Here is a 16,013-nt window from a genome sequence, read left to right as displayed (position 1 = left end):
GTGGTGAAACATACAAGGTTCAGTGATTGTGACTATTCTAATTAAAATATCTCAAAAAAAAAAAAAGATTGTGCAGTGAACTATTTGTACCAGTAGAATGAAGCATAAAGGGGAATAAAAAAAATCTGATTTTCTTTCACAAATATCCTAATTAAACTTAAGGATTATTAATTACTCATGCCTGTATCATATGTAGCTTTTAAAACTCAGATGAAATCTCAGAGAAACTAACTAGAAAGAAAGCCTTCATTCTGAATTTAGAACTGCTTTCAACTGCATTTATCTTCAGAGTAACACACAGGATATTCACCTTGAATACCTTAAATAGCATCATTAGTTGAATAAATAATATGAATATTAATAATAAAGAAGCATCTTATCAAGTTTATCCAATTTTTCTTACATTAAATTAAATGTGACTATTTTGAAAAAGTCTTAATCCTAATGTCAAACCCTTTTGATTATTTCCATTTTTGCTATCCTTAAGAGGGTATCTCCCTCTAGAGAAGTTATTTTTTGGTATATGCATTTTGTTTATGCTAAACATGCCAAATAGATCTCCCAAGATGAAACTCTGAGCTCATTTAGAGTAATTTTTGGTAGAACATGAATTAGAACTCTTATTTTCTTCTCAGCACTACTGGTATTTTATTACTTCCATCTATACTCTAATATGCTTTTGGTGCTAAGAACCCTGAGCCAAACAGACAAAGCACTATGAAAATGGGAACTTTAAGCAATTACAATTTTTGTCTCTTTTTCACAGTTCTTTCCTCCCCTGGGAGAGTGAAATCACTTAAGTACATAATGAAACAGGAACATGGTGAGCAAAATTGATTGAATGAAGTGGGTGATGTTGATTTAGGAGCTTTTGGCTTATAGGTCAGGTGTAAAACCCTTAAACCGGCTTGTCAATATATCTGTTTGTCAAATTCCTATGGATTTTTCCAGACTGCCCAAATGTCACTTTCTTTATGACAGCTTATCTGGCCGCCTCAGGCAGAGATTGGCAGTTCCTTCCTTGTATTACAATATCGCCTTAACATATTACTATGGCAGCACTCATCAAATTATATTCCATTGCCCTTCAAATAATACTATAACATGGGAGAAGTATACCACGTATATATGGTATACCAACTACCACTCTGTATCTGTGTATTGGGGTTGGGGGGGCATAATGTGACAGGTCATGTTTCAGAGCCCATTCCATGTTAGAATAGGACACTTTTTAATGGAGACTTGACAATATTAATTTTATTTATTATTTTTTTTTACCCTAACCACCCATAGACATTAAGGCTACAAAAATAATTTATTCAATTTATCTCTTCAATGTGTCAACTGAAGTATATTTTCCGGTTCCCATTCTTTTTCAACATATTTTATTTTCCTGTTTGAAAATAACCTAAGTATAGTCTAGGTGTTCATACTGTATTTATAGGCTTTAAGGTTCTTTTTCAGAGAATTTTTATTGCCTTTTTTTTAAGATACACAGATCACACAAATTTTACATTAAAAAATATAAGAGGTTCCCATATACCCCACTCCCCAACCCCACACTCCTCCCACATCAACAACCTCTTTCATCAGTGTGGCACATTTATTGCATTTGGTGAAAACATTTTGAGCACTGCTACACTGCTCGGATAAGAGTTTACATTGTACTTTAAATCTGAAGAAGCTTTCACCATTTTCTCTCAGTTCTCTTTTCATTTCCAATAGAAATCTTTCCACTAGTTATTGGCCAGTAAAATATGTGTTTCTACTAAAAGGCAAAATGGCAAAGACCAAAATCTGCTACAATTCTCAGCCAAAAAAAAAAAAAAAAAGATAAAAAGAATGTATTATGAAAGATTTTGGTTTACTTTCTATTATCAAAGCTGTTTGGTTAACTCTTGGGGTATGGTTGTGGTTTATATGTCTTAGGTTAGTAGATAAAAGTAATTTGCTTTCCACAAATATATTTGTATGTTACAAAGTGTGCAAGTCAAATCAAACTCATAGGCAACACGGCTGATTAAGAGGGAGCCTTATTTAATAAAGAATTGCTTTGGGAATTGAAACATACCTCAAACTCCAATTAACTGGTTTGCTAACTGGTCTTCATTGCTACAGATAATCCTACAGTTTATTCTTTGAAACATATAGACCTTTACCTGTTTGCAATCACCTACTAAGCAATATCCTTGTATTACTATCATATTCCAACTCTGTGTTCTTCTGTCTCCTTCCCTGGATGCAGAATATATGTATTTCTGTAGCATTATATACAGCAAAACCTTTGCTACCATTTTGGATCATAATTTCTACCCTGAATGCCCACCTCTAATTAGTGCTGATATTTACTGTTAACACACAAGAAGTACTGTTTAAAATAAGAGCCCACGTTCTGAAAGATACTTTAGGTATCCATGGTTATTCACATAGTCCAGTGAAAATTAGTTTCATTTAGGCTATGACAAAATACTCTTCATGGACCACCACATTTTAATATATTAAATATTAATTTTTAAGCTGGGTGAAATTAAAATATTATGCTGTGTAAAAAGCAGGGCCATTCAAATACCAATTCACTTGTTATTCTACTGAATATTTTACACACATACTTAAGTTGAAGATAATTCATTTAGGTCCCCATTATATGTTAAGCCAGTCAACAATTTTATCCATGTCATAGGTATAAAATACCTGTCATTTTCTCCTATAGGATTATAACATGAAATCAATCTGGTCAACAAATACATAAGAAGCCAACAGAAGAATTTATTTAAAAATAAAAGCAAAAGGCTTTGCATTGCTTTAAGATGTATTACTCACCAAAAACAAAGTTCGGAAGTTGTTGATATCGCCAAAAAACTCTTCTATGCTCACTGTTTTAGAGTCAAAAATGAAGTATTCACCAAGATTCTCGTAGAGCTTCATCATGTTGTTGTGCATGGTGAACAGTTTTTCATATTGGTCTCTGGCACTCTTTGTAAAGCTGTAGATTTGTGTTAAGGAATATGATCCAATAGTACCTCAAAGCAATCAGTAGATGTAAGCATTGGATTATACTATCATTTCTGTAAATACTTGCTATAGTCATTATTTTGATTAGTGAGGTATGAAGATCTATAAATTAGGCAGAACTATTTAATGTAGAACAATACAGACAGGAGGTACTTAGAACATGCCTGTCAAATGAAAACACATTAAGTATAAATACCAGATATCTGTTTCCTATCTTTTTATGAATAAGGTAGGGGAGAAACAATTAAAAACTTATTACATATATATATATATATATATATATATATATATATATATATATATTCTCTTTTTGAATACACACACTCAATATATATAGGCAGGGAGGATATACTGAATTCTATATATGGTTATGTATATGTATGTGTGTATATAGGGATCATGAGGAGGGGAAGGAAAGAGAGATAAATGTAGAAAAAGGAAGAGATAGGAGAGGGAAGGAGGACAAGGTGATGGGAAGAGGGGGAGATAGGGAGGGGGAGAGAATGCTGTAGCTCTAGAACCCTAATCACCCAGAGGGCTCGTTAAAACACAAATGGGACCTGAGGATTATCCTTTCTAACAAGTTTCCAGTTTTTGCTGATGCAGCTGGTCCAGGGACGACACTTTGAGTTAGTACTGCTCTAGAAAATTAAGTAGAAGCTATTATCTCCAGAAATTATTTATACCATTTTAAAAAAATAAGTGAAGTAACAACAACCATTATTAGCAAAGCATAAAATAAACCTAATATATAGATACATAGGTGACTTCTACTGTAGGTATAAAGATGTGTTCCGCTAAAGGTATAAAAATTATATATATATAAAAGTTTGTGCTTTTAGTTATAGAAAGAAATTAAAAGTCTTTTTTTCTGGACTATAGAAGATACAGATAATGATTCATATAGACAACACAGAAATACAGAAACATGAAGTCATTTAAAATTTCCAACAACTGAGAAGTAAGTATTGTGAACATTTTTGGAGCATTTCCTTCTGGACTAATAATTTCTGAATGTAAATTGATGAGAATTCTTCAGAGAAAGGTAGGAACTAAAAAAGGAAACCAAATCAACATTTAAAATTAGAGGCAGGGAAGAAAGGATGAATAAGTGGAACAGAGGGCATTATTTAGGACAGTGAAACTGTTCTGTATGATGCTGCAATGATGGACATATGGCATTATATATTTGTCAAAGCCTATAAAACTGCACAGCACAACGTGTAAAACATAAGGTAAACTATAAACTTTGGTGAGTAGCAATGCTTCAATACAGGTTTATTAATTATAACAAATGTACTGCCCTAAAGTAAAATGTAAGTAATAGGGGAAATGATTTGTGTAGCTGGGTGGGTATTTATATGGGAATTCCTTGTACTTTCACTGTCATTTTTATGTAATTCTAAAACTTCTTTAAAAATAAAGTTTATGAAAAAGAAAAAAAAATTAGAGGTAAACCCATTAAAAATACATAATGACCCTAGACGTAAAATTTCATTAGACAGAAAAGTAAAACACTTGGAATTTTAAATGATGGCTAATAGCACTGTTTGGGGAATACTGTTTTAATATTAAATACAGCATTAATATTTTGTGGTAGTATTATTTTATAAGGTATTGATAACCGTGCCTTGAAATACTTTTTTTTTTACAAAAGGGTTTATTTTTTAAATTTTTTCTTAAATTGCCTTTTCTTTAAGGTACTTAGATCACAAAAAATGTTACATTAAAAAATATAAAAGGTTCCCAATGCCCCACCCCCACTTGCCCCACTCCTCCCACATCAACAACCTCTTTCATCCTTGTGGCACATTCATTGCATTTGGTGAATACATTTTGGAGCACTGCTGCACCACATGGACAGTGGTCTACATTGTAGTCTACACTCTCCCCCAGTCCATTTAGTGGGTTATGGCAGGATGTATAATGTCCAGCATCTGTCCCTGCAATATCATTTAGTACAACTCCAAGTCTGAAAATGCCCCTACATCTCATCTCTTCCCTCTTCCTGCCCTCAGCAACTACCGTGGCTAATTTCTCCAGATTAATGCTACAGTTTCTTCGATTACGAGTCACAATAATTCTATAGTAGAATACCAGTGAGTTCATTCTAAGCCCTATTTTATTCCTCCATTCTGTGGACCCTGGGTTGGTGATGTTCACTCCACCTTTATATCGAGAGGGTGCCTAGATCCTACATGGTTGATAGATATGATTCTCCCGCGTGGAGTTGTAGGCACTCTAGGTTCCCAGGTGTGGTGGTTGACCATCTTCACCTCCCTGTTAGCCCACCTGTGGAAGTTCAACAAACTGGAGAGTAGAAGCAGCAAATCTGCTGAGGTTCAGGGCCCAGCTGGCACATGGCCAGTCCAGAGATGGAAGTCTCCTGGGTATATATTAACCCGGGTACCAACCACAGGTTCAGTAAAAGTGACAGAAGAGGCATGTGAAATACTTGATTTTATAAAGTTTTCTGAATTTTTTAGTTTATTTATTTTAACCTGGGGCCAAATTTACCTTCCAAAGGAACACAACTCTAGTTTTACAACATGAGTCAATGAGGAACTTAGAACAGAGTGTAGGAGCTTAAGTCTGTTGAGCCTCAGGGCCTGGCTATCACATTGTCAGTCTAGAGATTCAAATCCCCTAGATATATCTTAAACCCTAGCACCAACTACAATTCCAGCAAAGTAGCATGAAAGGCTTGTGAAAAGAGATCCCATCTGAGTCCAGCTCCATCACGCAGAAACACCAGCTCCAAAGAAGGGCCAACTGACATGGCAGTGAACTCCATCTGCCGTGACCATAGAACCTGTGGGTCTCTTTAGCCCTCAAAAAAACCAATACCTGGGGTTGTATCTACTTCATCTGTCTGTGAGACTCTGCTCAGGTGTGCATAAGGGCAATCCTTCTGACAACCTCCAGACTCTTTTTTAGCGACTCATAGCCATATAAACTCATTTGTCTTTTCCATTTCCCCCTTACTTTAGGTCAAACAGCATTTTAAAATCCTGTTATTATATGTAGACAGGGATATTCTGCTGGTCCATGTTGAACCTTTAATTCAAGGTCATTTTCTAGTTACGTCATCAGCTGGTACTCAGTAGTGATCCCTCGGTGCCAGGGAGGCTCATCCCCGGGTGTCATGTCCCACGCTGGGGGGAAGGCATTGCATTTACATGCTGAGTTTGGCTTAGAGACTGATCTCAGTCATTCTTACGACCTTAAATACCATTGACATGCTGATGAACCCCAAACTAATATATCTAGCCCAATTGTCTTCCAAGAAGTTCAAACTTGTATAACCGGCTGCCTACATGTCATTTCTACTTGACATTTTATGGCAACTTTTGGTTTTACAAATGCAAATCCTCTCCTTCATGAAAACCCTCCAATAGCTTTCCACAGCATGTGGAATAAAATACAAACTCCTCTGGTCTTAGAGGACTCTATATGATCTGGCCTCTACCCTCCTCTATAAACTAATATCATACCATTCTCCCTCTTTTACACCATGGTTAGGCACACTAAGCTTCTTTCTGTTCTTGGAACATACCACCTTAATACCACCACAAAACGTTTGCACTTGCTCTACCTAAAATGTTTTTTTTTTCCCCACCAGATCACTCCATCAACTCAAATCTCACCTACTCAGAAAGGCCTTCACCAGTCATCCAACATAAAATACCCCCAACATCACTACAGGCATAACTCATTTTACCACAGTTTGCTTTATTGCACTCCCCAGATATTGCGGTTTTTAAAAATTGAAGGTTTGTGGCAACCCTGCATTGAGCAAGTGTATTGGCACCATTTTCCAACAGCATATGCTCATTTTGTGTCTCAGTGTCACAATTTGGTAATTCTTGCAATATTTCAAACTTTTTCTCTCTTGTTATATCTGTTATGGTGTTCTGTGATCAGTGACCTTTGATATTATTATTGTACTTGCTTTGGGGCACCATGAACTCTGCCCACATAAGACAGCAAATGTAATAAAAAAAATGTTGTGAATGCTTGAGTTGTAACTGTTCCAATGACTAGCCTTTTATCTCTCTCTCTCTCTCTCTCTTCCTCTCTCCCTCTTTCTCTCTCCCTCTCTTCCTCTCTCCCCCTCTCTCTCTCCTTGGGCCTCTCTATTCCCTGAGACACAATATTGAAAACAGGACAATTAATAACCCTACAGTAGCCTCTAAGTGTTCAAGTGAAAGAAAGAGCTGCACATCTATCTCTCACTTTAAATCAAAAATTGTAAATGATTAAGCCTAGTGAGGAAGGCATGTCGTAAGCAAGAAACAGGCTGAAAGCAAGGCCTCTTGCATCAAAGAGTTAGCTACAGGCTGAAAGCAAGGCCTCTTGCACCAAAGAGTTAGCTAAGTTGTGAATGCAAATGAAAAGCTCTTGCAGGAATTAAAAGTATGAGTCCAATGAACACATTAATGATGAGAAAGTGAAACAGCCTTATTGCTGACTTGAAGAAACTTTTAGTGGTCTGGATAGGCACAACATTCCCTAATGTTAAAGTCTAATCCAGAGCAAGGTCCTAACTTTCTTCAATTCTATGAAGGCTGAGAGAGGTGAGGAAGCCACAGAAAAAAGCTTGAAGCTAGCAGAGGTTTAAGGAAATAAGCTGTCTCTATAACATAAAAGAGCAAGGTGAAGCAGCAATTGCTGATGTAGAAGTTGTAGCAACTTACCCAGAAGATGTAGATAACTGATGAAGGTGGTTACACTAAACAACAGATTTTCAAAGTAGGTGAAACAGCCTTCTATTGGAAGAAGATGCCATCTAAGACTTTCATAGCTAGAGAGAAGTCAATGCCTGGCTTCAAAGCTTCAGAGAACAGGCTGACTCTCCTGCTAGGGGCAATGCAGCTAGGGACTTGAACTTGAACTCAATGCTCATTTGCCCTTTGGAAAATCCTAGGGCTCATAAAGATTATGCTAAATTTACTCTGCTGCTGCCCTATATAATGGAAGAATAAAGTCCAGATGACAGCACATCTGTTTACAACATAGTTTACTCTACATTTGAAGCCCACTGTTGAGACCTACTGCCCAGAAAAAAAGATGGCTTTCAATATTTGACTACTCACTGACAATGCACCTGGTCATCCAAGAGCTCTGATGGAGATGTACAACAAAATTCATTTTGTTTTTATTCCTGCTAACACAGCATCCATTCTGCAGCCCATGGATAAGGGAGTCATACTGACTTTCAAGTCTTATTATTTTAGAAAGACATTTCATAAGGCTATAGCTGCCATAAACAGTGATTCCTCTGATGGATCTGGGAAAAATCAATTGCATGCTTTCTGGAAAGGATTCCCCATTCTAGACGCCAATAAGAATTTGTGATTCAAGGGAGGAGGTCAAATGTCAACATTAACAAGTGTTTGGAAGAAGTTGATTCCAACTCTCAAGGATGACTTTGACGGGTTTAAGACTTAAGTGTAGAAGTAACTGCAATGTGGTCAAAATAGTCAGAGAACTAGAATTAGAAATGGAGCCTGAAGACCTGACTGAATTGCTACAATCTCATAATAAAATCTAAACTGATGAGAAGTTGCTTTTTATGGATGAGGAAAGAAAGTGGTTTGTTGAGATGGAATGTACTCTTGGTGAAGATGCTGTAAACATTTTTGTAATGACAAGAAATATTTAGAATATTACAAAAACTCAGTTGGTAAAGCATCAGCAAAGTATGAGAGGATTGACTCCAAATTTGAAAGCAGTTCTGCTGGGGGTAAAATGCTATCAAACAGTACTGTAGGCTACAGAGAAATGTTTCGTGAAAGGAAGTGAAAATTGATGTGGCAAACTTCCTTGTTGTCTTATTTTAAGAAATTGTCAGAGCCATCCTAAATTTCAGCAGTCACCACCCTGTTCACTTATTAGGCATCAGCATCAAGACAAGACCATCCACCAGCAAAAAGGTCACGACTCACTGAAGGGTCAGATGATAGTTAGCATTTTTTTAGCAATAAAGTATTTTATAATTAGGGTATGTATATTGTATTTTTTGACATAATTTTATCACACATTTAAAAGCCTATAGTGTAGGGGAGTGAATGTGGCTCACATGGTAGAGCGCCTGCTTCCCATATGAGAGGTCCCGGGATTGGTCCTAGGACCTCCTGAAAACAAAAATAACAAACAACAATCAGCCCTGGAGCCTCAGGAAAAAAAGCCTATAGTGTAAACACACCTTTTATATGCACTGGGAAACTGACAAATTCAGGTGACTTGCCTTATTGTGATATTCACTTTATTGCAGTGGTCTCGAATTGAAGCCACAGTATATCCCAGGCTTTCCTGTATTACTCTGGCCTATTTTATTTTTTTCTGAGCACTTATCACTATACAACATTATCACTTTTATTTATTTACTTGTTTTTTGCCTACCTTTCCTCAATTAAAAATATGGCCCGTGAGAGTAGACCTTGTCTGTCTTATTGACCACTGACTCATAAGCACCTAGAATAGTGCCTGGGATATAGCAAAATTACTATCAGTAATAATAGAACTAAAATGATCAATGATAATAATGATAATATCTATTTTAAAAATTTTATTCTATGCTAGGCACTTCTGAATGCTTCCCATGGATTAACTCATTTAATCCTTACAACCGCTTTCTGTATTAAGAAATTGCCCAACATCACACAGCTGCTAAGACACAGAAATGTGAACAAACTTAAGTTTGGCTCCAGAGGCCATGTTCTTAAACACGATGTTATAGAAATTTCTCCATAAACAGATGTTGAATGAGTGAAGCCTCAATACAGCAGTGATTTCTTTGGAGGATGGATCATGGGGCTGACTTAGGTACTTAAGAAACTAAAACCCCTTTTATGAATCTTAAGACAAACTATTTTCACAACAAACTTTATTTACTGAGACTATTTTACAGTTACATTTCAGTTCATTTGATATCAAATTTTAATCCCTTCACATATTTTCATCAGTCTTACCATTTTAAAGACATTTTAACTATAAGTTAGGCTTCAATCTTATCAATTTTTTATTTTAATTCTATATAGATAATAATGAATATATTATCAGTAGAATGAAGGTAAACTTAAGTAAAGTTTGTATATTTAGATCTGGATATTGTCCTAGTAGGTAAAATTTAAAACTGGGCATTTTAATTATCTCCTATATTAGTGAATAAAAATTAATAATGCACAATAAAGGGAACTAGTCCTAAAATAATGTAGTAGGGTGCCTAGTAAAGAACCAATTTATTTTAAAATAAATTTTGTGAAAGGCTATTTGTTGGCTTATAGGCAGTTTTGAGTCTAGAAAATGCATGCCATTTCTTCTCATAGAGATACAAGATATCCTTGTAGCTATCTATATATTTCTGCTCTATTTATAATATAAATATCTTTAACTGAACTGTGTCCATGGAGAAGGGGGAGAAAGGTTTCCTCAGCAGTAGAGTTATGGACTGGGTCGCTGTTTTTCTTTGCTTGGGATTATTTAAGAGTGACTAGAAAAAAAGACCTTAGAAAATGTGTTGTAGACTATTGTATCTGAGAGCGCTGAGGGAGAAGACTGTGTACATGTATAGCATGAAATGGGAAGGCTTGTTATAAGCATACTTTGCAACTACTGCTAGAATCTCTCCTAATACAGTTCCCCGAGGAAATAATGATGAGGATGACAAAAGTAGAAAGCAGAATACCAGATTTCTTAGGCTTTGACACCACAGGAGATGCTGATAACAGCTCTAAGAGATCCAAAGAATAGGGCACTTTGAGGAGGATGACTAAACTTTCTTGTGATAGAAATATAGAGTGAACTCTTCCCAGCTGCTTAAACAACCTTGGAAGTCCTTGAAATACTTAGTGAGAAGAACCCTGGGGAAAAAAAACAGACTTTCTAAAATTGGGATAATTCATATTAATTTGTATCTTATAATAAATATAACTTTAAGATGATGAAGTGGGGGCATATCTAATACATATAAAAATATCAAATATAGAAAAAGAAGTAATTCAGAGCATTTCCTTTTATTACATCCCTCTTAAACTCCTTGTTTGACAAAGGCAAATATTTCTGATTTTAAACTTGGAAGTTATTTGCGATAACAGTGAGCTAAAATGACATCATTTTCTCCCTGAGAGAAGTGTTCACTGCAGGGTTCAGAAACGAAAATACATGCATCATTTTAGAACACTAGCAGTAAAGTATTAACCTTTGAAAGTAGTATTAATTTTAAACCATTTGGTGTCAATCATGAATCTGGAAATTTAAGTTATTAAACATATAAGTCCCTCAAACCATTTTTATATTAACGCATTTAAAAATCTGACCTAGTGAAGCAGATTAATTACTTAGGTATTTATGCACTAAATAGAATTGTCTAAAATTTTTACCATCTGTGTTTTTATATCACAATATAAAAATTAACAGATTGTATTCCATAGTAATATATTAACACTGTGGAATTAAAATTCAACCTGTATTAGCTATAATTCGTTCATAGGTATGACCCAAATAGAAAGTAAATTATTTTCTTTATACTTTTATGTATAGTTATATTGTCTTTGACTACTTTTGCTAGCTATACCTACTGATTATAGGTAGGTATTGTAATCCTTCCCCTATAAGTAGTAAAATGTCATTGGTTCACCAAATACCAGGCAGAGAAAACTGTTTTTTCGATTTCCTTCATTTTGATGTACAAAGTAACTGTTAACATGGAAAATTTTTTCCTTTAGAACTGAAATAAGCCTTAGCAGAGCACTAGGGAAGAAGAAATTTATGTATCTCACAGCTAATTGGGTCAAATCAGTTCTTAAAATTTCTCATCTTCAGAGGTAGTACACTAGTTACTTATGATATTAATAAAAAACTTGAAATAGAAAATATCACTACTGCTGGATTATTGAACATGGAAAAATCAGCTTGAGATCCACTTAACCTTCACATAAACTTTAGTTAGCAACATGCATAATTATCCATCTAATAATTTTATTTAAATAAAAGGAAATCTCAAATATACAATCTATTAAAGAATATAGATCACATTTCTTCTTTCTTAACCTGCCAGAAAATATTCCTTTAAATGCTAAAAATGAAAAATGATTTTTCCATTTAATTTGAATAAATTATTTTCTTAGTCAAGAATTGGTAATATTTCAAAGAAACAGCTTTTAAAATTAATTTTAAAGCACAACTAAGGTAAATGATATTTACTTAAAAACTACACATGAATATGGGTTGACAAAGAATTAAAAATACAACAAATTAACAAGGAAAATATGGAATGTATATATCAATTTTCATTTGACAGTTTTTAATATTTTTAAAAAGCTCAGGATATAGACATTTAAAAATTCTTTTAAAAAATCATATTACAAAACTGAGCCTTAGGGCATTTAAATGATACAACAAAGATATCACAGTCATGGGAACAATTTTGAACCATAGTCACCAGTTTTTAACATATTGGAGACAACTTTGCTACTGAAGAGACAAAATATTTTGTAGATACCCCGCTTTTCCAGATGGCCTGAGTCAGCTGGCTATAAAGGAAATGCTTTTAAATCAGCTTCCAGTTAAAACCACAAATATAATGGCTATTATAGAGTATACTCAGCCAAAATTCAGCACTCCATTATTCTTTACCCCCTTTCTTTATTCACTCCCTTGTGTCTTTTGTGTATACATTTCTTTTTCTTTCTCCTTTGAAGACAGGTCTAACTTTGCATTCTTGTGCATCCAACAGAGTGATTTTTTTCATTCATTTATTCAAACATATTTATTGAGTGCCTATTATGTGCTAGGTATCTTCTAGGTACTGAGATTATGTAGTTGTGAATATTCAGACAAAATTATTGGTCACTGCTTTCATGGAGACCACAATTTAGTGGGGAAGACATACATTAACTAAAACACTTTTTTTTTAAAATGAAAAATTAGAAATTGAAAAATATGACAGCAAAACATAAGGAGTGTATATTTGAGAGACCTATATTAGATTTGCAGATATGTCATGAGTCTGGAAATTACTCTTGAAGGATGAAGATCTGAAAGGTAAGAGCCAGGAGAAGTAGGGTTAGGGCAGAGGAGTGAAAACTCTGTAGGATATTTATTCTAGGCACACAAAGAAAAAGAGAAAAAGACCTGGAAGGCTAAAGCCTACAGAGTAAGTGGGAGAGAGGTGGGAGATGGTACCTGAGGTAGGTCAGGTTCCTGAAGGGCCAGAGTTTACAGGTCTATTAAGGATTTTTATTTTTTCCAAAGAAAAATGTAAGTCACTGAAGAGATTTAAACAGGAAAATGACAGGATCAGATTTCCTTTGCTCAAAGGCATAAAAACAAACAAACAAAAACTTTAGTTAAATTAAACACACACACCACCAAAACCACCCAAAACAAAGGAAAGGGAAGCAAAACAAAACACATCTAGGACTAATAGAAAATGGAGTATAGTCCAAATAAGAGTAAGTCTACTTGCTAGTTCTTGACTACTGATGTGAAGAGCATATATTATACAAATATCCAATTAAGTGTTTTTGATAAATTAAGAATATTTCATAGAATAAAAGTCAGTTAAAAAAATAACTGGTGTTATGCAATACATAAGTAACAAGATTGGCATATAAATATTTGTGAGTTACAGTAATATAAGAGTTGTAACATGAGTTGTGATTATAAAATTTTGAGATTGATGTGTATATTTTAGACTGTCAGTATTTTTATTTAATATGGTTCTCAAACAGAGACATTAATTAGATCAAGTCCAACCTCCCTGTCCTACCTCATATTTGGTTCTCATTTATTATGTGGCTACAATACAAAGACCTGTGCCAGAGATTTAGTAGGCAAAAAGAAAGTGAAAGATAAAAGACATGGCTCCTAATCCTCAACAAATTTATAAACTAGTGTGGGGAAACAAATAGCAGGGCAGCAGTAGCAGGAACTAACGTTTATTGAACTCTTAAAATGAACCAGGCACTTAGCTGAACGCTCTGCAAGCATTATCTCATATAACCCTCCCAATGGCCTTATGACCTATATATGTTCTTACCCTCGTTTTACTTTCTCAGTGCCACCTAGGCAGTAAATGGTGGATTCAGTATTTGAACTTGGATACCTTATCCCCATCTCCCACAATACAAAGCTATGGTCTTAACCATATGTCATATTGCTTCCCATTTTTTGTTTTTGTGTTTTTAAGTGCCTGGAAAAATGAAATAAATAAGCTCCACAAAGGAATTCAAGAAAGATGTGGGAAAATATAGAAAGGAGTGATTCTGAATGAAAGTATTAGAATAGGTCTCAGGAGGAAGTAACTTTTGAGTTCCATCTTAAGGTCTAGAAAGGATTTTTCTATCCACAAGAAGACACTCCAGGCAATAAGAATAGTATGAACAAAGGTACAAACGTATTTGGAGTTAACAAGGAACTTTGAATATTCTAGGATAACCTAGTTTGGACACACAAGGGAATGTGATGGGGGATAAGCCTGGAAAGGTATTAAGTGTATGTTAAGGTTTCCAAGTTTTCTTTGTAGATAATGAGTAATCAGTGTTTTATAATTATTATTTTACTCTCCTCCCGTGATGTTGTTTGTGCTCGCTGTCCCTTCTCTGTCCATTTGCTGTATGTTCTTTCTGTGTCTGCTTGTCTTCTCTTCTCGTCTCTTTAGGAGACACTGGGAACCAATCCTGGGGCCTCTGGTGTGGGAGAGAGGCACTCAATTGCTTGAGCCACCTAAGTTCCCTGGTCTGCTGCGTCTCTTACTGTCTCTCCTCTGCATCTCCCTTTGTTGGGTCATCTTGCTGTACCAGCTCTCCATGGTGCAGGCCAGCTTGCCTTCACCAGGAGGCCCCTGGAATTGAACCTGGGGCCTCTCATATGGTAGACAGGAGCCCAGTCTCTTGAGGCACATCAGCTTCCTTAATCAATGGTTTTTTAATGCAGAAGAGGAATATGATCTCACTTGTTTTTAGGAATCTAACTATGGCAACAGTAGGAAGGATGGTCTGGAGAGATGAGAGACTGGATGCGTAGGAAGCTAACAGGATTGCACTGCAAATACAATGCAAGGGAATTGATATAAGAAACACTGAGGGCCTAGAGACCATGGGATATGGTTACTTACTAGTTATTAGTGGTTAGAGAGGGAAATACTGAGGATGCGTCTTGAGTTTTCTAGCATGTTTGACTCAGAGTACGCTTTGTGCATGCTTGCTTTTTATAATTTATTTTTGAGAAGTTTACAGGTCTTTAAAAAAAACGTTTTGTTCACTGAAATTTATCATTCATACATGAACAAACACAAACAATAAGTATAAAGTAAAATTCGTGAACTTATAAAACAAACATGCATGTCATCATACAGGGCTCCCATACATTAACCCACCACAACCACCTTGCACTTTGGTGAAACAATTGTTACAAACTATAATATGAAAGGTCATCATCAGACCATTACTACTAACTAAAGCCAATATCTTATATTTGGTGTATTTTCCCCCCACCCACCTTGGTAATGATACCCTGTAACTATACTTGTTATAGTTCTTGAGAGAATGTTCTCATATTTTAATTGAACTTGGAAAAGAAGAAAAGGTGCACTATTTTGGGGGAGAGAATAATCATTGGTTTTAGTCACACTGAGTTTGAGTTATCTGTGGAATATAGTGTTGGTAATATCTAATAGGCAGTTGGAAATGTGGGTTTCTTGGCCACATGAACAGTAGATTAGCCTATGTGACAACAGTGAGAAGTGTATAACCAAGGCAAATGGAGCAGAAGCAGGAAAACTCCTCTTATCCAAACAGATCTGGAACAGACCAATATACTGACAATACTCCATTAACACTCTTCTTGGTTCAGTGAACATCCCTTTAGTCTGAACATGTGTGGTATTGATATGCTCTCCCCAAATACAGAATAGTGTATAATTTTAAGTCTATGCTAACAGTTTTCAATGATTCTGAAAGACCATTTTACTACAAATGTCAAAGAAACGCTTCCTT

General features: G+C 35.3%; 1 protein-coding gene across 9 annotated transcripts in view; it reads right to left on the bottom strand.

Annotated features, from left to right (window-relative positions):
* Window positions 1–16,013, bottom strand: part of DIAPH2 (diaphanous related formin 2) — a 1,008,307-nt gene that overhangs the window by 296,729 nt on the left and 695,565 nt on the right. For all 9 annotated transcript variants that reach the window (XM_004477009.4, XM_004477011.4, XM_071212997.1 and 6 more), the window contains one exon: window positions 2,821–2,985. In XM_004477009.4, the coding sequence (XP_004477066.1) occupies window positions 2,821–2,985 (165 nt within the window). The remainder of the gene's footprint in view (window positions 1–2,820; window positions 2,986–16,013) is intronic.

Source organism: Dasypus novemcinctus, chromosome X (genome assembly GCF_030445035.2).
Source record: "Dasypus novemcinctus isolate mDasNov1 chromosome X, mDasNov1.1.hap2, whole genome shotgun sequence".
Classification (NCBI taxonomy): Eukaryota; Metazoa; Chordata; class Mammalia; order Cingulata; family Dasypodidae; genus Dasypus; species Dasypus novemcinctus.
The sequence above is the reverse complement of the archived record's forward strand: the minus strand, read 5'-3'. Positions and strand labels throughout refer to the sequence as shown.